Consider the following 20,774-nt stretch of genomic DNA (forward strand, 5'->3'; position numbering starts at 1 on the left):
TTTGTTTAGACCATGGGTTCCCAAGCTGTGGTCCATGGAGCAATAATGGTCTGTGAGCTTCATTCAGGTGGTCCATGACATATGTGTGGACTTGTGGTTGACATTGGGAGATAGCACATCCATTGCATGAAATATTTATATTTACTTTTTAACTGATTTTAATTACTTCTTTTATTGTAATATTTTAATTGCTTGTTTTAGATTCTATTTCATTGTATTACAATTTGAATTCTATGGAATACAATATATTTAAGAAATAAAAGAAGCAATTAAAATGCAATTAAACAAAATACAGCATCTAGCACAGGTCATTACAGTTGCTGCCACACAGAGAAAAAGCATTATGTGGTCTGCTAAGACCCTCAGCAATTTTCAAATGGTTTGTGGGAAACACTGGCTCACGCCGGGGGGGGGGGAAGCCTGCGTTTTGCAAACTTTCTTTACCAGTGTGCACTTTTTCCCTGATGCACCTGTTCCACAATGAATGCAGAATTGAAAGCCACCCTCCAGCCCGTCAGCTGACATCATAAGTGTTGCTAACTGATCAATAGGTGGGTATGGTTTGGGGATAATGGCCTCTTGAGCCAAATTGGACCCATTGGCAGGCCAAGATTGGCCCATGGACCAGAGGTTGCCCACAGCTGGAATAGGTTGTTGGGTACAGGTATATGTCTAATACTCTGACCTACAGGAAAGGCAAACCACAGTGTCCATTTGCTTTTAAATGTAAGAGGAAAGCGGTGATTGCAGGGTGGAGGGTTGTTAAGTAGGATTCAGGGAGTGGGTGATGGGGTGGCCATTTTTTAAAAAAAGAAAATGGCCCACGCACTGGGCCATAAGTAGTGGCAAGGTGCTATTTTCCTGAGCAGAAATGCTGATAACAATGTTGTTGTAGCAACTTGGGACAGGAAAACAAAGGCAAGGCCAGCAGGTTTTTTGCAAAACAACAAATGAACAAAGAAAGCATCCTGCTTTCTCATCTGATTAATAAAACTACAGCAACTAGTACATTAAAGGCAGTGAGGGATGTGACCTGGGAAAAGGAGGCGTGGCTAGGAAGGGGGTGTGCCCTGGGAAGAGTCCCAAGAGCCAGTTAGAGGGGCCTGGAGGGCTGAATTTGACCCCCAGGTTTGAGGTTCCCCACCCCATATTACAGACTGCAAGGAGGTGGAAGTATCTGGTGGGTGTCAATGAGTTGCTTGTGGGGAGTAAGGATGTCAGAGAATTCTGACAAAAACAGAAATGGAGGTGGAAATTGCCTATGTTCACTTATTTGTCTCATGTCCAGAATGGAAATCAACCTAGAGAATATGATGCATAATTGATAACGCCCCTCCACCACTATTTGCACTGTGTTTCCTTTGCATTGAAATGAATGGGATGGAATAACATAATGACAATGTAATTTACATAATTATGTATGTAAGCTATGTACGTTACATAATTTCACCACAGCAGACAGAGAGACAAATAACATTGTTTTTGATGGAAGACAAACTGCAGTGGTACAGAAACAGTGCTGCATGTGATGAATGCAGGGCAGAACAGAAAATAATGCTTTCTTCCATCTCTAGTGGGAAGGCAGGAGGGCTTCTCGAAGTAGAAAAATCAACTGGGTGGGATGTGTAGAAAGAAGTGGGGCTGCCCTCCTGATGGACAGATGTTCAATCCTCTTAATGGGGAAAAACCCTTGTTTGACACCAAATGGCAATAGATCTGATACTCTTTCTCAATACAGGGATGAAGTGGAATATCAGCTTCTAAATCACCAACTAGGGAGACAGCTCCAAGATGCATTTTTCTCTTTTTTGTTGTCCCTCCCCCAGGTGGTGAAATAAAACGCGTGGACCGAGGCTGCAGTACAGATTGCCATACCTTTATTCTTCCGAAAAGTGGCAACGAAGAGCATATGCTTTGCTGTGGAACAGAATTTTGCAACAATCATGATTTCTGGAACATTTAAGTTGAAGAAGATTCATTGTAATGTTCATAACCTCTGGACCAATGGCAAATAAATACATCAAATAATAAATGCATATTTATTGAGGATTGGTTTGTGAGGTCAGGAGGCTTCTGCAGCTTCTGGCTTTTGACTAGTGCTATTAAATAAGTCACTGCAAGCACTAGCCAGTTAACATGGTTACCAATCCCTTCTGACCAAGGGTGTAGCCATCCAGAGCCTCAGGGGGTGTTAGACACCTTACGCTTTTGGGAGCAGAGTCCCTATGGCTCCAGTAGCCTCCAAGCCAATCAGCGTGAAAGGGGAGTGTTAGCCACTGAGAAGAGTCTTCTAACATGCTGCCTTGTCCTTTCCTGCTGATAGAAGCTAATCAGAGTGAAAAGAAGTGAGTCAAACACTGAGAAGACTCTTCTCAGTAGCCAACATTCTCCTCTTTCATACTTATTGTCTCCTAAAGATGCCGGTTGTTGTAGGCGAAGACACTAACAAGGACCTCATATAGGCAGGGAGTTCCAAAGTGTAGATGCTGCCACACTAAAAGATCAATTTCTTACAACTGCAGAATAGGTATTATGTGGCACATATAACAGTGCTAGTTCTGCAGATCAAAATGACTGAGTAGGCATACAGTATACTACTCAGAGTACACCCATTGAAATGTATGAACCTATAGTTGGGTCCCTTAACATCAACGGGTGTAGGACCAGCACTGGATGCAACCCTGTGTTTTTAGGTGACCATTCATTTATCAGACCTCCTTTTTTTTAACATGGGCATGTTTACTGCTTAAACAAGACCACCTTACAGAGCCTACGGGACAACAGAAGTGAGCTTCGTGGGGAATCAGGAAAGATCTGCTGGTTTGGAGCAAAAGGGGGCCATATGAGGTAGGCCTGCCTCTGAGACCATCAGATGTTCACCTCATCAGATAGAAGAGGAGTAGGAGGGGAGCCCAAAGCCAATGCATCTTTTTTCCATCTTAATATTACTGAAGCTTCCTCAGAGTAGGAAAGATACGCTTGGTAATTAATAAGGTGCTCGGTCACCAAGTTTGGGGGATGGCACAATGATGCATTTTTCTATTTCCTATTATCCCTTTCTTAGAGCTGCTGTGCTGGAAAGGGAGCTATGAAAAAGATATCCAGACCTTTGCAACAATGGCAAATAAATAAGGAAATAAATAAGAGTTATATCCAACACTGCATGAATAGAGTTCCGCTTGTGCAACAGGAGTTGCTCTTCCTCTCCCTGTGCACACTAAAAATCTGCTCCCAATCAGAGCAGATTTGGGGGGGCTGCAGTGGAGAGGAGGGGGAAGTTCCTTTGTGCAAATGGAAGTCTGCTGCATGAGTGAAACAGCAATGTTAGATACTAGAGCTATGCACAGCCCACCTCACCCAACCTGGGGACCACCTGCCCTGTCCTAAATCCACCTCCAAATTAATTCAGGGGCTGGGCTAATATTGCCCCCTTGAAACCCCAGATTGCTCCGAGTGGCCCAGTCCAACTGAGGCCAATCCAGACCTGCCTCAACCTGACTCAGCCCAAGCCCAGATCCCTGCCCCCAACTGGCTCGAGTCAGTCTGGGGTTCAGCCAAATTCAATGCACAGCCCTACTGGATACAACCCTCAGTCTTTATTGAGAGTAAACATGTGAGATCTACTGGGCATATACAACCTCTAGCTTTTGCGGAGGTCTGTGACTCTGTTATCCTGACCAACCAACTTAACAGATATCATTCCTTGCAGAAATCCATACAACGGTGACTTGCTATAGTTCTTTTAATAACCTTGATAGGAGATGCTGTCACAGACTTGCTAGTTGCAGTTGAATAGGGCACTGGTAGCTAATTGAACTCTGCCCAAAGTCTATTTTCCTAGAGCCTGAGAAAAGCCAAGATGGAGGCTGAATCATAATTATGCAACAGGAAAAAAACAGACACAACGTATACACAGCAGATCCAGTTTCTCTGTGGGCATGAGATACACATTTCAATAAAGTTTTTTTCTCTGTGTCTTCATATGAGCATTTAAAAATATTTTTAACTGGTTTAGAAGATGTGCTCATCAAAAGTACCATTTGCAAATTTACTGACTGCCACTGAAGATATTGTGGAGGATGAGCGAGGATATTGTGCCTGAAACCCTGAAATGTAACATTCCTGTGTTTTGAAAACATAAAAATGGAAGGCCTGGGCAAGGCAGGGGTCTTGTTAGGGGGTGGCCCAGGGGGGAGAAGCTCCTGGATCTTTTGTGCTGGGCCCCAGATCTCCTGCTCCATTCCCGCTTTTTAATTTTTTAAAAAACTGTGCTTACGGTGTGTCTGGGTGCATTGCAAAGTAAAGTGCCAGTAACACCAAAGCCCTATCTTCCATCTTAACGTGCTCAGAGGGACTGTATACATTTATAGCAAATATGTGTCACGGCCCTGTATCTTGTAACTAGGGATGGGGGAGAAAGTAAATTCAGTTCACATTTAAAGTCAAATCTACATAAGTCACATTTTCTGAAACAATGTGAGAACCTAAACACGGCCATCCTTCCAAATCCACATGTATCTGAATTTTGCAATGCATTCCTCCAGCAAAGTAACATGTACAAAAATGCATTACAGAAAATGATAGAACTGCATGCAATATATATAAAGAGAAACTTGTGATGAAGTATGTATGAATTTTCCGGAAGACTTTTTAAAAACAAAAATTCTGCAGAAATATGGAGAACTGAATTTAATATTAGAAAAATATTAGAAAATCCCTACTCGCAATGCACCTTGGACCAGGACAAGTTTTTATGAATGCTATCAGCAATGCCACCCACCCACACTCTTATTCTTCATTTGCATGAGAGCCCTCGCATGAATCCCAAGCTATTCTACGCCCCCACTGCCAATACAGTTCTAAAAATAAACTCAGTGGGCCCTCGGGCTGCCAATTAAATCCACCCAGAGCAGGAAGGTAGGAAGGTTGCAATTCACAACATCTGTGCTTATATTTAACTTTGAAGCACCCTTTGCTTCTCTTCCTCCTAGGGCCTGGAAGAAGGGAACTAAAGATGAACAAGGTTCTGGCAGTAGGTTTTTTAGCACTGGTCTACTTTGACATGGGTAAGTCCTAGAACATTATATGGTGGACCTTATCAGTATGGAAGATCGTGGGAAAAGTTTAGTTAATTTTTAGATCAGCCAGTCTGGAGGACAACAAAAGGGAAGCCCCAGAAGAGAAAGGTATCCGCAGGAATAAATGAAATGAGCAGTGTCATTAAATGTATATTTATTTATTATTTGTTTATTATTTGATTTATATCCTGCCCTTCCTCCCAGCAGGAGCCCTATTCATAGTGCATATGAATAGTTGTACTGTATGAGGAGTAGGGATGGAAAGATCCGTCTGTTTCGGTTCTCTCAATTTCTCATTTTTCCAATGTTAAATTCAGTTCTCTACATTTCTACAGCGATCTGCGATTTTTTAAAAACAAAATCCTCGTGAAAATTCTCCACCATTTTCGTGCGAATTTCTCCAAATAAACACATTTTTGTAGGCAGTTTTGACACAGGTACACATTTTCGCAAGCCATTTCTCATACTTTCATGCCTTTTTGCAAGTTATTTCCACTCATGTATTCATTTTTATGCACACTCTCCCCTAATACATGCATTTTTTGTAAATGTTGTTTAGTTGGCAAACTGCATCCCAAAATTCTAATAAATGCAAATTTCAAAGGATGGCTGTGTTTTGGTTCTCAGGTTCTCTTATCATTTTGGAAATTGCAAATTTGATAAATTCTGCTTGAGATGCAAACTGAATCGAAATTCTCACCCATCCCTAATGAGGAGGGATTGTTTCTGAGATGTGATTAACATTCTGTGCCATCCACCATTTGTATATGGAAGTGCTGTGACTGAGCTTTCTCCTGATGTCACCTAGCCAGCTAATGTATGAGACTGTTTGACAAGTAAAACTTCGGTGAATGCACAAAACTAGCTTTTTTTAAAAAAGTTGCAAATGTCAATCTGCCCAGCAGATCCACTACTGCTCTGTGAATTGGGAGATATGAACATTAATTACCAAACCTTATTCTGGCTTGATAGGAGACCACTAATCCTGGATGCAATCACCAAGAGAGTTGAAGGGGATAGCTTCTTCTCAAGTGCTTCCCACCACTGCTCATTTAAAACATTTTTAGAGGCAGGCAGAGCGATTCAACCCCCACCAGACCGTTATTGTAGACTGGAGTGAGTTTTATTTTATTTTATTTTTGATGTCTGGAGGTGTCCCTCCACCCAGTTCTCCCAGCTAAGCTGGCCTTCTGATGTAAAGAGCTGGTCTTCTATATGTGAAACATGCCGGGGGGCGGAAGGACTGATAGGAGAATCTCCACTGAGAACAGAAAGCCCTGAAATGGGGTGTTCTAGCAGCAAACAGGGAAAGGGTCTGAGCCAGCCCAGGACTTGTTGGATCCCGAGTCTGGTTTTGTGCTGTGATAAGACCATAAGAATATAAGAAGAGGCTGCTGGATCAGACCAGTGGCCCATCTAGTCCAGACGTGCTGACACAGGGCCCCATCCAGGCCCAATCACTGCACCAGCTCCAGATTGAAGCAGTGATCTCTCTGCCCCTCCACCTCCCACCCCAGCCACCACATGTGACAGGTCTGTGGATGTGGCAGGGGCAGTGGCCTCACTGCTCTGTATGGGGGGGGGGAGAATTTAGATTGCAGCCTAAGACACTTTTTCAGCCAATGTAGCCATGCAGAGGGCTTGCTCCTCCTTCACTCCTTTGGAGCTTCCTTTGACAAGGGATTCCTAGCTGGCCAAATTTGAACAAAATGTTTAACTCACCTGATGTATCAGGGATCAGCAACCAAACAGTTTCATGGGGGGGGGGGACACACCCACTTGTTCATATTTCTGGAAAGCATGTTATTCACACTCCTTTGTTTCCATCGCCCAAAATGATGTTGCCTGTTCAGGGATGGCCATTGTATTTTTTTCCTCTAAGAACCATTCTATAATTATCCATTGCTTAATAGTTCCATTTCTGTTCCTCTTAGGAGATGGAACTGTCCAGTGTCGTTTCTGTCGAAATGTTAAACCTGATAACACTTGTAGCCATCCTGAAACAACTTGCAGGGCAGGAGTATGGAAACTATGCTATAGTAGGTTGATTTCTAAAGGTAAGTCCATCCGCAGGAATGATTAGAGAGCAGAAAATAGTCTCTAACACTGTCCACTGTGGAGGCAGCAAGGCTAGGCCCTTCGGGTTGTATTCAGTGCTAGTTCTACTCAGTGTAGATCCACTGAAGTTACTGGACATGACTAACTTAGGTTCATTAATTTCAGTGGGTCTGTTCTGAGTAGAACTGGCTTTGGATACAACTGATAGTATTGGCATGGGGGGGCACTTCCTATGCCTTTGACAGCTGAATGAGAAGGTAAAATTCACCATGCAGAGCAGGGATGGGGAACCTACGGCCCTCCAGATGATGTTGGACTCCAGCTCCAAATATGATGTTCAGTGTGGGGCTGGTGGGTGTGGTTTGTCAAGAATGGCCTCACAAACCACATTTCATCAGGAAGCTGGAAGTTTCCCATCCCGGGATATGGCATTATGATGGCTAAAAGGGGAGGGGGATTTCAGGTTGGGTTATACCCAATTGGCAACAAAAGTCACAGAAACAAAGGTTGTTTCTATATGTTGCCCCATACTTTCCTATTTATTTTCCCATCATTTTCCTTCTTGCAAAAAAAAATCTGTTCTTTTGGGGAAGAGGGTTAGTTGTGCAAGATCTCCAGATCTTAGCTCAAAGGGTTACCGATTTGGGTTACTATTACTGATTTGACAGTAATAAATGTGGGGGCAGAGATGGAATGGTCTGTCAATTCTGTTTCTCTCTGTTTCTCATTCTTCTAATATTAAATTCAGTTCTATACATTTCTGCAACAATTTGCGGTTTGGCTTGGATTTTTACAAAAATCCTCATGAAAATTCTTAAGCATTTTAGTGCACACATCTCTTAATGAACTCAGTTTTGTATGCAGATTTGACTAATGTACACATTTTTGCAAGCCATTTGTCCTAATATAATGCATCTTTGCATGTTATTTTCACCAATATATTCATTCTGTGCACACCTTCCCCATATATATGCATTTTTGTAAACTTTGCTTGGTTGGAGAAATGCATCGCAAAATTCAGATAAGCACAAATTTTGAAGGATAGCTGTGTTTCAGTTCTCATATTGTTTTCAGAAACTGCGAATCTGATAAATTCTGCTTTAAATGCAAACTAAATTGAATTTCTCCCCCATCCTCAAGTGTGGGCATGTGGCACAGAGGCAGAAGGACTTGAATCTCCAGCATTTTCCAAGCAGCACTGCTAGCAGAACTTGCACACAGAACAGACAAAAACCAAGAGATACCTTGTTTCAAGATCTCTCCCTCCCCGCCCCCCATACTCATGGCTATGTCTGAGAAGTTTAAAAGTTGGCTTGTTGAAGAAAGATAGAAGGAAGGAATGCAGAAGGAGAGAAATTGGAAGCACTAAGGAGAAAGGAGGGAAGAAAGAGGAGGGAGGGGAAGGCAAAAGAACAAGAAATCAGAGGAGAACAATAACAGGCATAAAGCAGTTGACAGGGGAAGAAACAAAGAAAGTTCCCATTGAAAAAGTGGACAGAGTGAAAAAGGGGAAGAAAAGACACACATAGCAAGGGCTTCCCACTGCACTGATTTCAAGTTATTTTATTTAACAAGATTTATTCACTGCTTAAACAACAACAAAATTCTAAGTGATTTAGGGCACAATCCAACTTGCATTCACACCGGGCTGAGGGTGGTTGAGTGCAGCAGATCTCCAGCTGAGCCGGCTGGGTCCCAGTTCAGCTATGCCGATGTAAGTCCCTCAGCCCAGCTCAGCCAGGACTCTGCCAGCTCAGCCGAGACCAGCACAAGTGGAGCCGGCATAAGGCCCCAAAAGGGGGGGGGTCAGGGGGGTATCATGGGAGGGGCTGAGGTCAGGGAACTTAGGCCACATCCAACCCGTGTTCGAAATGCTCTTGCAGGTCCCAATCCAGACAAAAGTTACACCTTGAAAAAGGTTGGTCTAAGAAAATAATTGCAATAGAAGTTAATGAGAGGGCTTACTCCCCAGTAGGGGTATTTGGGAGAGCAGGCTTTTACTTTCTGGTCCCTGCATGCAGCTCTCAGCTAAGTCAGCATTCAGCCAACCCAGAGGCTCCTGAATGCCAATTGGATGCAGCAGAACTTTACACCCACTTCCCTTGCTCCAGTACAATGCACGACAGCTTTCAGTGGGTTGGATAGCTCTGTTACCTAAAACAACCTTTTTTAACAATACAGTAGGGCCCCACTCATACATCGGGTTATGTTCCGGACCCCCACTGTAAAGCAAAAACCACTGTAAAGCGGAACCCATTGACTAACATTGACCAAAATGGCGCCCGATGGCAAAAAAAAATCCATAAAAGTGGAACAAGTGCTGTAAAAGCGGGGCCTTTCTGCAATTGACAACCATTGCATTACTGGAACGCTGTAAAGCAAAGCGCTGTAAAGCGGGGCCCTACTGTATCAATAAAATAAATACCAATAAAATCAAACTGACACAACATTTTCCACAATATAAATAAAACTGGCAGTTTTAAAACAAATATTGATTATAAGATTACGTGCCTGGGTACGCTTGTCTAAACAAAAGAAGTTTTAAGCAGGCCCTGAAAACAATACAATACTCCTGTCAGCAATCATGCTGCAGTATTCTGCATTAACATCAGTTTCTGGATCAAGTGCAAGGGATGCCCTGCATAAAGTGCATTGCAGTAATCCATTCTTGAAGTTGTGCAAAGTAAAAGCCAGAAACCTCCTGATGGCTTTACCATTTTGCAGCGTGCATGCAGGACTCAGCATCAAGCTGGACCAGTGTCCTGGAGGGAATGGGGCAGCACACAATATGCTGCTTGAGGACACTGGTTCACTTTGCCAAAGAGTGGGGACGGCTCTGCATTGAAACAGTAATATAAGCTGCTTAAGAGGACAGATGAGATGACACTGTCTTTTAACAGTCATTTGGAAACTAATAAGCTCTTAAGTTACTGTGATGGAGGAAATCATGATGTCTTTTTCTCTTTGCAGGACTTTCTGTTGTACGTGTGAACCGGGGCTGCACTAAGAAATGTGAAACCATCACATACAAGAAAAATGACTATGCAAAATATATGCTGTGCTGTGATCAAGACCTTTGTAATAATCACAAGATCTGGGTCAAGCAATAAAGGAATAAATAAATCTTTGGATGGATTCGTCAGATCAACTGGAAGTCTATAGCCTCTGGCCTTTTTTCTCTTTTTAAAAAACCCACTCACCTAATAAGTTACCACACATGGCAAACAGATCATTTTCTGACCAGCCCCAAAATACCAGCCACTGAAACTTTGATGGATGACTTGCTACAGTGCTAAGAATTTTGTAGATATTATACTGTGTCATAAATTGCAATTGTGGAGAAATATCTGAGCCAGGCTCTTGAAAAGTCCACCTCAAAGGACAACTGGGCTTTTAAAGCCCCCATTTTTTCCCTGGCTTGGGTCAAAATCTGAACTAGTAGAAGGACTTCCCTCCTGGCTCCTCACTAGGGATGGATGGATCTATCAATTTCAGTCCTCTCAGTTCCTAATTTTTCTGATCTTAAATTCAGTTCTCCACATTTCTGCAGCAATTTACTATTTTTTTTTTTAAAAGGTCCTTATGAAAATCCATCAGCGTTCTAGTGTGAATTTCTCCCAAAAAACCCACACATTTTTGTATGTAGTTTTGACTAATGTACACATTTTTCAAGCAATTCTCCCTAATATAATATTTAATTTATTTGATTTATATCTTGCCCTTCCAGCAGGAGCCCATCTAATACATTATTTTCACTGATATAGATATTTGTATCCACACTTTCCCCTAACATATGCATTTTTGCAAACACTGGCTCCCACCTCCCCCATCCCTACTCCTCACCCACCCACCCCCAGAACTCCATCATGGCAGTCCTCATCATAGGAATCTCTTTCCCTCTTCATTTCAAAAGCAGGTCACAGTGACAGTGGAGAAATGTTCTGCCCCTTCATCCTTTCTCTGATGCTTGAGCACACAGAGTAGAAGCATGCTGGAAAACAGAGTCCTGTGGCCTGTGAAGAATGCAGAATTGCAAAGCATGCTTCAATGGCAGCAGAATTGCAAAAGAACTACATTTCCCATGGCCCACCAGGCTCTGTCACCTGGTATGCTACTATCAGTGCATGGTAGCATCAGAGAAGAGAGGGACAGTAATAATACTTCTCTCTTTATTACTCACCCTGCCCAACCTATCTGCTTTTGAAAGAGAAGGGAGAGTGTACTTCAGGGCTGGTGGGCTGATGAGGAACCTTCTTGGGAAGGAGTGGTTAATTTTTCTGAACTCCTCAGATTGGCTAAGACAAATTCTCTGACATTTTTTCTTCATGATCCCTCCCCGATAATTAACAAGTCAGTCCAAGGTGATGCTTGAAGCTGTTGCCCATCAGCTCCAATCAGTCGTAGATTGTTATATTTGCTACCTGCAGATTTGTAGTGGGCAATACATCTTTGACTAATTGTGGAATAGAAAATGCTTGATTGACACTGTACATGTGCATGGCAGGGTGCAACAGCTAATCCAGCCTCTGTGGCAGATGGACCCTTTGGAATATTACTACTCATTACTTTAGATAACAGTGTTAGATGTTAAGGGAGGCCTAGAGTGCTGTGTATCCAACTGTGTTTTGACCATGTGCAGGATGAAGGCCTACAGCAGAACAAGGACACCGTTTGGAGGTTTGTCTTAGTCATGACACTCACTCACACCCAGGGCCGGTTTCAAAGGACAGCCAGGTTGGGCACTGGCCCAAGGCCCCCGCAGCTACAGGAGCCCCTCCGCTACCCTTCTGCGATCCGTGGCACGAGCTGCACCGCGGATAGCAAGACAAGAGCTTCCGAGCCACCCACCGCCGCCACCACCCGCCACCCGCCACCATCCCCTCGCTTCACCTACCTTTCTCTGCTGTTCTTTGCGGCTGTGCACACTGAGTGCGCAGGGTTGCCATCAATCAAGATGGCAGCCAAGGTTTCCGTAAGGGACTGAAGCCTCTGCCGCCATCTTGGTTGATGGCAGCAATGCACGCACAGTGCGCGCAGCTGCGAAGAACAGCAGAGAAAGGTAGGTGAAGTGGGGGGATGGTGGGGGGTGGATGGTGGCAGGTGGTGGTGGCGGGTGGCTCGGAAGCTCTTGTCTTGTGATCTGTGGCACGGCTTGTGCCACGGATTGCGGAAGGGAAGCAGAGGGGCCCTCAGGGCCCCCCAGGGGCTCCTATAGCTGCGGGGCCCTGCCCACACCACTCATCCTCAAGTACATGATGGACCTGCCAAACACTTATGAGTCTCTAACTGTTCTACATGTTCACGGCCGATAAAGACCTAATAAGAAGCTACTCCAGAGTGCCTCTTGGGCACAGTAGTTAACAATAGTTGACATCATAAAGGTAGTATATTAGTCATATCTGTCCATAATGTGCAAAGCAATGGAGACAAAGGCAGGGGCACTGGCTGAGGGCAGACTGAATTTGGTGGGGCAGTGCCCCATTCATCCTAATGGAGCAGTCTCCACTTATGAGTTATGAATTTCAGAACACCTCTGCTGCGTTTTCAGATGAATGTTGGTAGATGTGGATACAAAATGTACTCTTTGGTGTGTGTTTTTAACTTGCTATCACTTAGATCAAAGTGGGGGATGTCAAAGGAGGGTGAGGGTCATGTGCACCTGTGTCTTGACTGCATAATTGGTGGACGTCCAAAGCAGAAGAAGGGACAAGGTTTTAAGGTCTGTCATTATATTTACCATGCCATTCTTCTTCAAATACACAAGAGACTTGGCAGATGTCCATGAGTCTCCAAATGTTCTACACCCTCACTGGCAATATGGTTCTAATGATAAACTGAATGGATCCTAGGCTGCAAGGTTAGATTCACCCACTCTGTTCTTCCCATCAACCAGTGTAGGAAGCTTTCAGTTCCCCCCCCCCTTCTGCTTTTATTCAGCTGAGGTCCTTGGCTTCTCTTCCTCCTATGGCTTGGAAGAAGGAAACTAACAATGTGCAACATTCTGGCAATAGGTTTCCTAGTCCTGCTCTACCTGGATGCAGGTAAGTACCAGAGGCAAGAATAACAGAAGAGCGGAACTATTAGGACAGAAGCTGTTGGGGAACTCTTAGTTAATTTAGATCACCTAATCCTGAGGAGGAGGAGGAGGAGGATAATAATAACAATAATAATAACAATAACAATAATAATAACAATAATAATAATAATAATAATAATAATAATAATAATAATAATAATAATAATAATAATAATAATAATAATAATAATAATAGATCAGCCCCAGAAAAGATAGGAACTTGTAGGAATAAATGACATTAGCAATATTGTAACATCAATGGTGAATAATGGATAGTTGTATAAAATGTTTTTGAAAAGTGAGTTATTATTGTTTGCAATCAAATTCATAAGAACCCACGTTTAGGCCTTGCTCCATAGGTCAAATTGCATCGCACAAAGATTGATTGATAAATAAAACTTGGACTTTTGCAACAATTCTAAAATATACTTACTAATAAGAAGTCTCATTGAACACAGTGGGACTTACTTCAGAGTAAACATGAATAGGATGGTACTGTAACAGAGCAATCCAACTGCCGGGCAGCCGGAAGAGGCCTCCATAGGCCACAAAAGGCCGGCAAAGTTTGAGGGTGGATTGGGACATGGGGGAGGGGTCTGAACATGAGAAGGATCTTATGTAAGTCCACCCCATGGCTCCTCCCCTTCCACAACTCCAGAAGATCCCATTTTCAGGCTTTCCACCTGCTTCCGCCAGCCTCCATCTGCCAGGCTGTCCATCCCCAGCAGACCCACAGCAGTGCCATGAGGCTTCTCTTCTGGCAGAGTCACATCTCCACTGTGGCAGAGGGCTGCTGCTGTCGGAGCCCAGTGCAGCCCGGCACAGCTGGAAACCTTCAGGTGCTGCCGGGAATCCATGACATCCAACTCACCCCAGCCCGGCAGAAGGGTGAGTTGGATTGCACCCTCAGGCATGAAACTAGCTTTCATAAAATAGCAGCAGATGTAGAGCTGTACAGCAGAACCCGATCAAAACTTCTGAATGCTCTCTAAATGGGCATATATGAACATTGACTACTTTAAGTGAAGAATTCCGGTTTCAGGAGAGTCCACTAATTATGGATGCATCTTTAAAGTTGACAAAGCCCAAGATCTCTATTTAGCCACTATTCATGGTCCTATATGTGATGGGCAGTTCTGATTTCAGGAAAGTCCACAAAAATCATGGATGTTGACTTCAAGGGGTTTAAAAGGGAACTGGTCACCTTCAACGCAAATGACTCTATTTCCCCCAAAGTTCCATTCAAAATTTGCATAAGAACATTTGTCTGTTCAGCCAACTATGCTATGCAGAGGGCTTATTCCTGTTTCAGGGGTCTTCCTTTGACAAGATGTTCACAGCTGTCTTATACAACCTGAGTCCTGATGCTGCCCAGTCAATTCAGCAAGAGCTGCTTTCTTCAACTGATGGATCAGGGTCTGGAGTAGATATCTCTTCTTGCATATCCTTTTTAATGAGAAATAGTGGCCACATATTTGTATGTTTAAAGTGTAACTTATTCCTTCCCTTTCTTGATGAAATCATATGAAAATTACCTTCTCCCATTTTTCTGCCGTAGCTAAGTATCCCACTCATATTCTGTAGTTGTAAGACAATAAAATTTTTACCAGGCACATAAATTTTTGTTCAGCATTGTACTGGTGCTCACATGCACTCGTGCATACTGATAAATCATCATCACACCAAAAGAATGTTGCTTCATTATTTTTGCATTATATTGCTACAGGATTTTTAATAACTGTTTTATCAGTGTGCAATTGCATACAAAAGCAGGAGTGAAATGCCACATAAAAAGAATCTAGATGCAACCATGCATGTGATTTGCTTTTTTCACTGCATTTTCAATTAATCCACACTTTCATATGGGTCAATGTGGGGTCTGGGACCTCCAGGAAGACAAACCAAATGAAGGAACTGAAAACTATAACAAGCTCCTAAAATATCTTGCCCTATAGGAAGTTCAGGAAAGAAAAACAACAACCCAGAATAACAGAGAATTCTTAATATATCATTTTCACATCAATAACAAGGTCAGGAAATTCAGAATTCAACAACCATGGAGAAAGTTATATAAAGAGAATTTCAGAATTTCACCCTTCTCAAAGAAAAGGAAACCCTCAGTTGGTAGTGTAGTGGCAAATTCAGAAGTGCAGGGTCGCTTCATGATAGGCATGCCACACCCCCTCACAGCCATGCCCCTTTTCCACTTTCTCTTGTCTCCCTTGCTCTCCATGTCATATCCAAGTCCACACTCCACTACAAACGTCCCTATGAGCCAATCGGCTTGAAAGGTGAGCCTGTGTGTTAGCTACTGTGAAGAGTATTCTCTATGGATGACTCATCTCCTTTCACTCTGATTGGCTCTGCTGAGCATGAAAGGATAAGACTTTTCTCAGTGGCTAATAAGCTTCCCTTTCATAATGATTGGCTTGTACATAGGGACCTGGCTGGGATCCTGCTGCCAAAACAGTAAGAGGTCAATGACCCCCCGAGACCTCGGACAACCACACTCCTGCCCTCAGTGCTCTAAGGGATCAGATTATTTATTTATTATTTATTTATTTTATTTATTTAGTTTAATTTATATACCGCCCTAAGCCCGAAGGCTCTCTGGGCGGTGTACAAAAAGATAAAAACAAGCACAATATATAAATATAATAAATACAATAAATCAAAAAACAAAACAAACAAACAATAACGAACCAAACAACATCCAAAATACAGAAATGCTGTTTAAAATACACTTTAAAATGCCTGGGAGTATAAAAAGGTTTTCACCTGGCGCCGAAAAGATAGTAGCGTCGGCGCCAGGCGCACCTCATCGGGGAACTTCTACTTTGACTAGTTTGTCTGTTCAAGTTCACCATCATGAGATCTAGACATTCACCAGGGTTTAATGTACCCCTAAATACATCTCTGTATCCTGTGCAAAATGTTATATTAATCCACAGTTAACAGGTCCGACCAATATTTCTGACTGCTCACAATCTGTTCAATTTAGAGCTGAGGTATTCCTCTTCCTACACATTTCATTGGGAGGTATAGTACTATGACCTCTCCCACCCATGTGGGACACACAAGGGGAACATGTGTGATTTTGAGATCAGAGTCACAGCACACTACAGGACAAAATGTCCTGACATACGGGGAAATAGTTAACTAGAAAACAGGAAAATTGAGATTTATACTGGATCTATATTATAGGTAGTACTTTATTTAGACTGGCAACTTTGGGGTTAAATCTAAGAGGTGACTGAGATAGAAGGGACTTAATGTCAAATAAGAGAGGAGAGGGCAGCAAGTGCCAGATAGATGTATAGAACCAAAGTGGGTTAGAGAGGGAAGTTAGGATGCAAACTAGCAATGGGTACCTGTCTGAAGAGGTGGGGATGAAAGAATGAAACTGAAGCACAGATAATACTAATGTTAAGATGGAAGGAGTGGAGAGGAACCCTTTTTCAAAGTTTGCAGTGAATCAAGAAACCCTTAGCACTTGGATACTAGGGGTTGATTAGGCCAAGGTTGGACAACCTATGACCCTCCAGACGTTGCTGGACTACAACGCTTACAACCTTGATCATTGGCCATGTTGGCTGGATCTGATGAATGGCTCGATTAGATTAGAGGTCAGGCAAAGCAAAAGGCACTGACATTTTCTGGAAGTCTTGTGCAGGTGGTGAGGGTCGTTCTTTATGGATTAATATAAGAATTCAGGAAGCACACACTGCAACTTCTATGCCTTGGTTTTTGCTTTGCTTTGCATGCTTTCCCAGCCAACTTGGAGATTTCAGAGTCGTGTTTGCCGCCCTGGGCTCCTGCTGGGAGGAAGGGTGGGATATAAATCAACTAATGATGATGATGATGATGATGATGATGATGGCTAGGGTATACCTAAAATGACAACAAAGCTGAGCTTCTCAATAACAGTGGCAGCAGACCTAACAAGAAGCACTAGCTATTTCCACTATTTTTAAAAATAAATGATGTTTAAAACATTTGTAACTCATCTTTTAGGTGATTAAGGAGCCCAAGGCAGCTAACAGCAGTATCAATGAAAGTATTGTAATGTATTGAAAGAATCACAACTAAATTGGAAATAAAGCAGTAGAAAGAAGAACACAAGAGAGGAGAACCAATATGGTACTCTCCAGATGTTGTGCAGCATAACCATTTGTCAGGGATGATGGAAGTTGTAGTCTACAACATCACATTGGCTACCCCTGCTCTGCAACATGCAGGGCATATTCAGTCCTCACTAAACCCAACTGGCTTCTGAATGAGACACCCTTCTCAAAACATTTGCAGCTAAACAGAGTGTTGGAAGTGGGGCAAGAGCAACTCCTGTTTAGGTTCCTTTGTTTGTATTCCAGAAGGAAGATAGAGTTAGGGCCCTCCAGCTAGCTAGGCTTTCCTACCTTTACCTGTGCTCTTCTCTACCTAACTTCCTTCTGTTGTAAACTGGTATGGTCAGGGAAACTAATCTGCCCCTCCTTCGTATTCTTCAACTGTCTGAGGAGAGAGGAGACATCTGTTTTTGTTCTCTCTCCTGAGCCATGGGGGTAATACCCAAGTCTGGGCATTGGCCTCCAACTTAGTTAGCTAGAACTAAGTACACCTTTCCTATCTACTTAGTATTTCTAAGTAGCTTTTCTAATTTACTAAGTCTTAAGTCTCAGTGATCTAAATGCAGGGTAAAAGCCTGCTTCTAAGGTAAATACACACACTGGCACATGCAGCTCAGACCTCTGAGTATCTCTGAATATATATACATATTTCCATAGCACAGAGAAGGTGCCAAGTGTGCCTCCTATGGGAGGGAATTCTAGAGTCTAGGAGCCACCACTGAGAAGACCCTACCCTGTATAGCTTAGGACATGAAGTGGGGTCTCTGTTAATAGTCTAAGTGAGCCTATAGTTTCACATGGGGAGCCATCACTCACTTTCATTTCCAGTATACATGTTGTTCATTATTTCAGCAACTTTCACTTGCATCTCAAACACCGATATTGCCTTTTGATTACTTCACATTGAAACAAAGCTTCACAGGTATGGCTATTGCCCATTCAGTCTCTAGAGCAGCCTTTCCCAACTAGTGGGCCACCAGATGTTGTTGGACACAATTCCCATCTTTCCTGACCATTGGCAATGCTGGCTGAGACTGATGGGAGTTGTGGTCCAACAACATCTGGTGGCCCACTAGTTGGGAAAGGCTGCTCTAGAGGCAATTCTCCAACTAGCCACTTGCTTAATGTTCTTCTTTTCTTTCATCTTGTCAAGTTGGAGCTCTCCTGTGCAACTACTGTCGCAATGTTCAACCTGGTAACACTTGTAAGCGTGCTGAAAAAACTTGCAATGCAGGAAACAGGAAATTCTGCTTCACTCGGTTAATTGTCAAAGGTGAGTCTCAGAGAGGAGGGGAAAATATGTCTTCTCTATCACTGTCAGCTGTGGAGGCTCTTTGTTTTGTTTCTTTTGTTACAAAGTTCTCCGTTTTTGAAAGCTGCATAGAAGCTGAAATTCACTGGCAAGCCTTTTTCCCCAGTGCATCAGCACACCAAGATAACCTTCATCTGCTGAATGCCTTTTTCAGGGTTAGGGGGAACCTCAGGCACAGGGAATGAATGAGGTCCTCTTAGCTTCTCTTTCTGGCCCTCAGGACTCTCTCTAAATCACAAACTATCCCCAGGCCACATCCCTTACTGGCCCTGCTCCACCCAATCTTTCAGTGCTTAACTGTGACAATGCCTCATGGTTGCCTGGATGGAGGATGGAATGGGGTGTGTATGTGTAAAAACATATTTTAACCCTTTAAAAAAAACATGTTAATGGTGTACTGCAGACTGTGCCATGGTATCATTCAACTCTACTTCCCCAATGCCTATGCTGAAATTTCCAAACTTGTCTATAACATGTACATCAGAAAATTCTTCAGCATTTTAGTGTGTATTAGGAGACATTTATTAGAACACGTTTTTGTATGCAGTTTTGACTAATGGACACATTTTTGCAAGCAATTTATAATGCATTTTAGTACACTATTTTCACTAATATATTCATTTCATGCAGATTTTCCTGTAATATGTGCATTTTTGTAAACGGCTGGAAAACTGCACTGGAAAACTTGGATAAGAGTGAATTTTGAAGGATGGCTGTGTTTCGGTTTTCATATTGTTTCAGAACATACACATTTGATAGATTCGGCTTCAAATGCAAACTGAATTGAATTTCTCCCCCATCCTTACCCACCTGTCTCATACACATATACACACCACACTGCCTCTGATCCCAGAAGACATGCACCAGTTGTGGCAAGCTGCAGCTTAGCTAGGCCATTAACTTCATGGTGCTCTGCTTCCCAAGCCTCGGCCTTTGAGAATCTGACAGCCGCTCTTCTCCCAGCCCCCACAGGGAAACCTACTTCTGCTTTTGCTGGAAGGAGCCTAGGCCTGGCTGATAGTTGTAGTGCTAAGGCTTTACCTGGAAGCCAATGGCCAAGCTGCAGCATATCCTCAGCAGGAGGAGTGTAGAGACAGAGAGGCCACATTTCATCAGAGGCAATACTGGTGCTGAAACAGCCACTGTGCCCTCTGCTCTTGGCACATGCAGAATGCAAAGCTAAGACTAAAACTCGGAGTGGATCCCACTGCCCTACTGACATGGAGCCACCAGCTGCCACTGTGTGTAGGCAGTGGTGGCTGGTAACTATTATTACTTTATTTATTCTTTATTTATTACTTGAATTTATATGCCACTTTTCCATACAAATATGCTCAAAGTGGCTTACAAAAATGCAAATGGCGACATCAATAGCAATCAATTCAAAAACATAACAATCGTTTCAAATCATTTCAAAACATAACAATCCAACAATAACTCCAACTGATTACCAAACCATTATCACATTTAAAGTCATCATAAAACATAATAAAACAAGCTATAAATCAATTAAAACATATCAAATTAATAACATAACTACTGGAGCTGGTTGAGCAGTGAGCAAGGCAAGTAATGGGAGGCAGATCCAGGCGGTCACTGAAGCGAGAGGAAGCTTATTCCAGCTTTCTCCAATCCTCCTCCCTTCTAGGGTTGCCAGGTCAGAAGCATCCCAAAACCTGATATTTTGGTGGTGGGTCCGAGTGATGTCATTAAGCATGATACATTAAGCATCAATCACAGTTGCTTGGAGCGTACAATTAAAAAAAATATCTGACTGGAAATTAAGCTAGACATCTTAGCTAAAAGATGGAGCCTGGGTAGGGAACATTTAATCTAGCCTACTTGCTTTTGGCAAGAAGGGTTTAAGTGCCTTCAGGCAAGGCCAGTCACCAGAAAGTCACTGTAGGAAGAAAGGAGCCTAGTGTTGTGGAGATGTTAGATGGGAGCATTCGGGAGTAAAGATGGATGCCACTGAAGGCTGCAATTCTAAACACATGTACTAAGGGAGCAGATTTTGGGGTGGGCACCCCCAGTTACTTATTTTTCCTGTATGATTTGGTCTGCTTTGATTTTGCATAGATGCCCTGCTCCGTGCCCAGCACCCAGCAGAAGCTCTGGGCCAGGCG

General features: G+C 43.0%; 1 protein-coding gene across 1 annotated transcript; it reads left to right on the forward strand.

Annotated features, from left to right (window-relative positions):
* Positions 1 to 5,014: 5,014 nt before the first annotated feature.
* On the forward strand, positions 5,015 to 10,246 carry LOC133368768 (prostate and testis expressed protein 14-like). The gene is made up of 3 exons (XM_061593382.1): positions 5,015 to 5,066; positions 7,016 to 7,135; positions 10,107 to 10,246. Exons 1-3 carry the CDS (start codon positions 5,015 to 5,017, stop codon positions 10,244 to 10,246), a joined length of 312 nt encoding a protein of 103 aa, XP_061449366.1.
* The last annotated feature ends 10,528 nt before the right edge of the window (positions 10,247 to 20,774 follow it).

The sequence above is a fragment of the Rhineura floridana genome, chromosome 12 (assembly GCF_030035675.1).
Source record: "Rhineura floridana isolate rRhiFlo1 chromosome 12, rRhiFlo1.hap2, whole genome shotgun sequence".
Lineage (NCBI taxonomy): Eukaryota > Metazoa > Chordata > Lepidosauria > Squamata > Rhineuridae > Rhineura > Rhineura floridana.

Coding starts and splice junctions, on each gene's coding strand:
- LOC133368768 (XM_061593382.1), top strand. CDS start 5,015: ATGAACAAGGTTCTGGCAGTAGGTTTTTTAGCACTGGTCTACTTTGAC. Junction 5,067..7,015: donor ACTGGTCTACTTTGACATGG/GTAAGTCCTAGA, acceptor TCCTCTTAGGAG/ATGGAACTGTCCAGTGTCGT. Junction 7,136..10,106: donor TAGTAGGTTGATTTCTAAAG/GTAAGTCCATCC, acceptor TTCTCTTTGCAG/GACTTTCTGTTGTACGTGTG.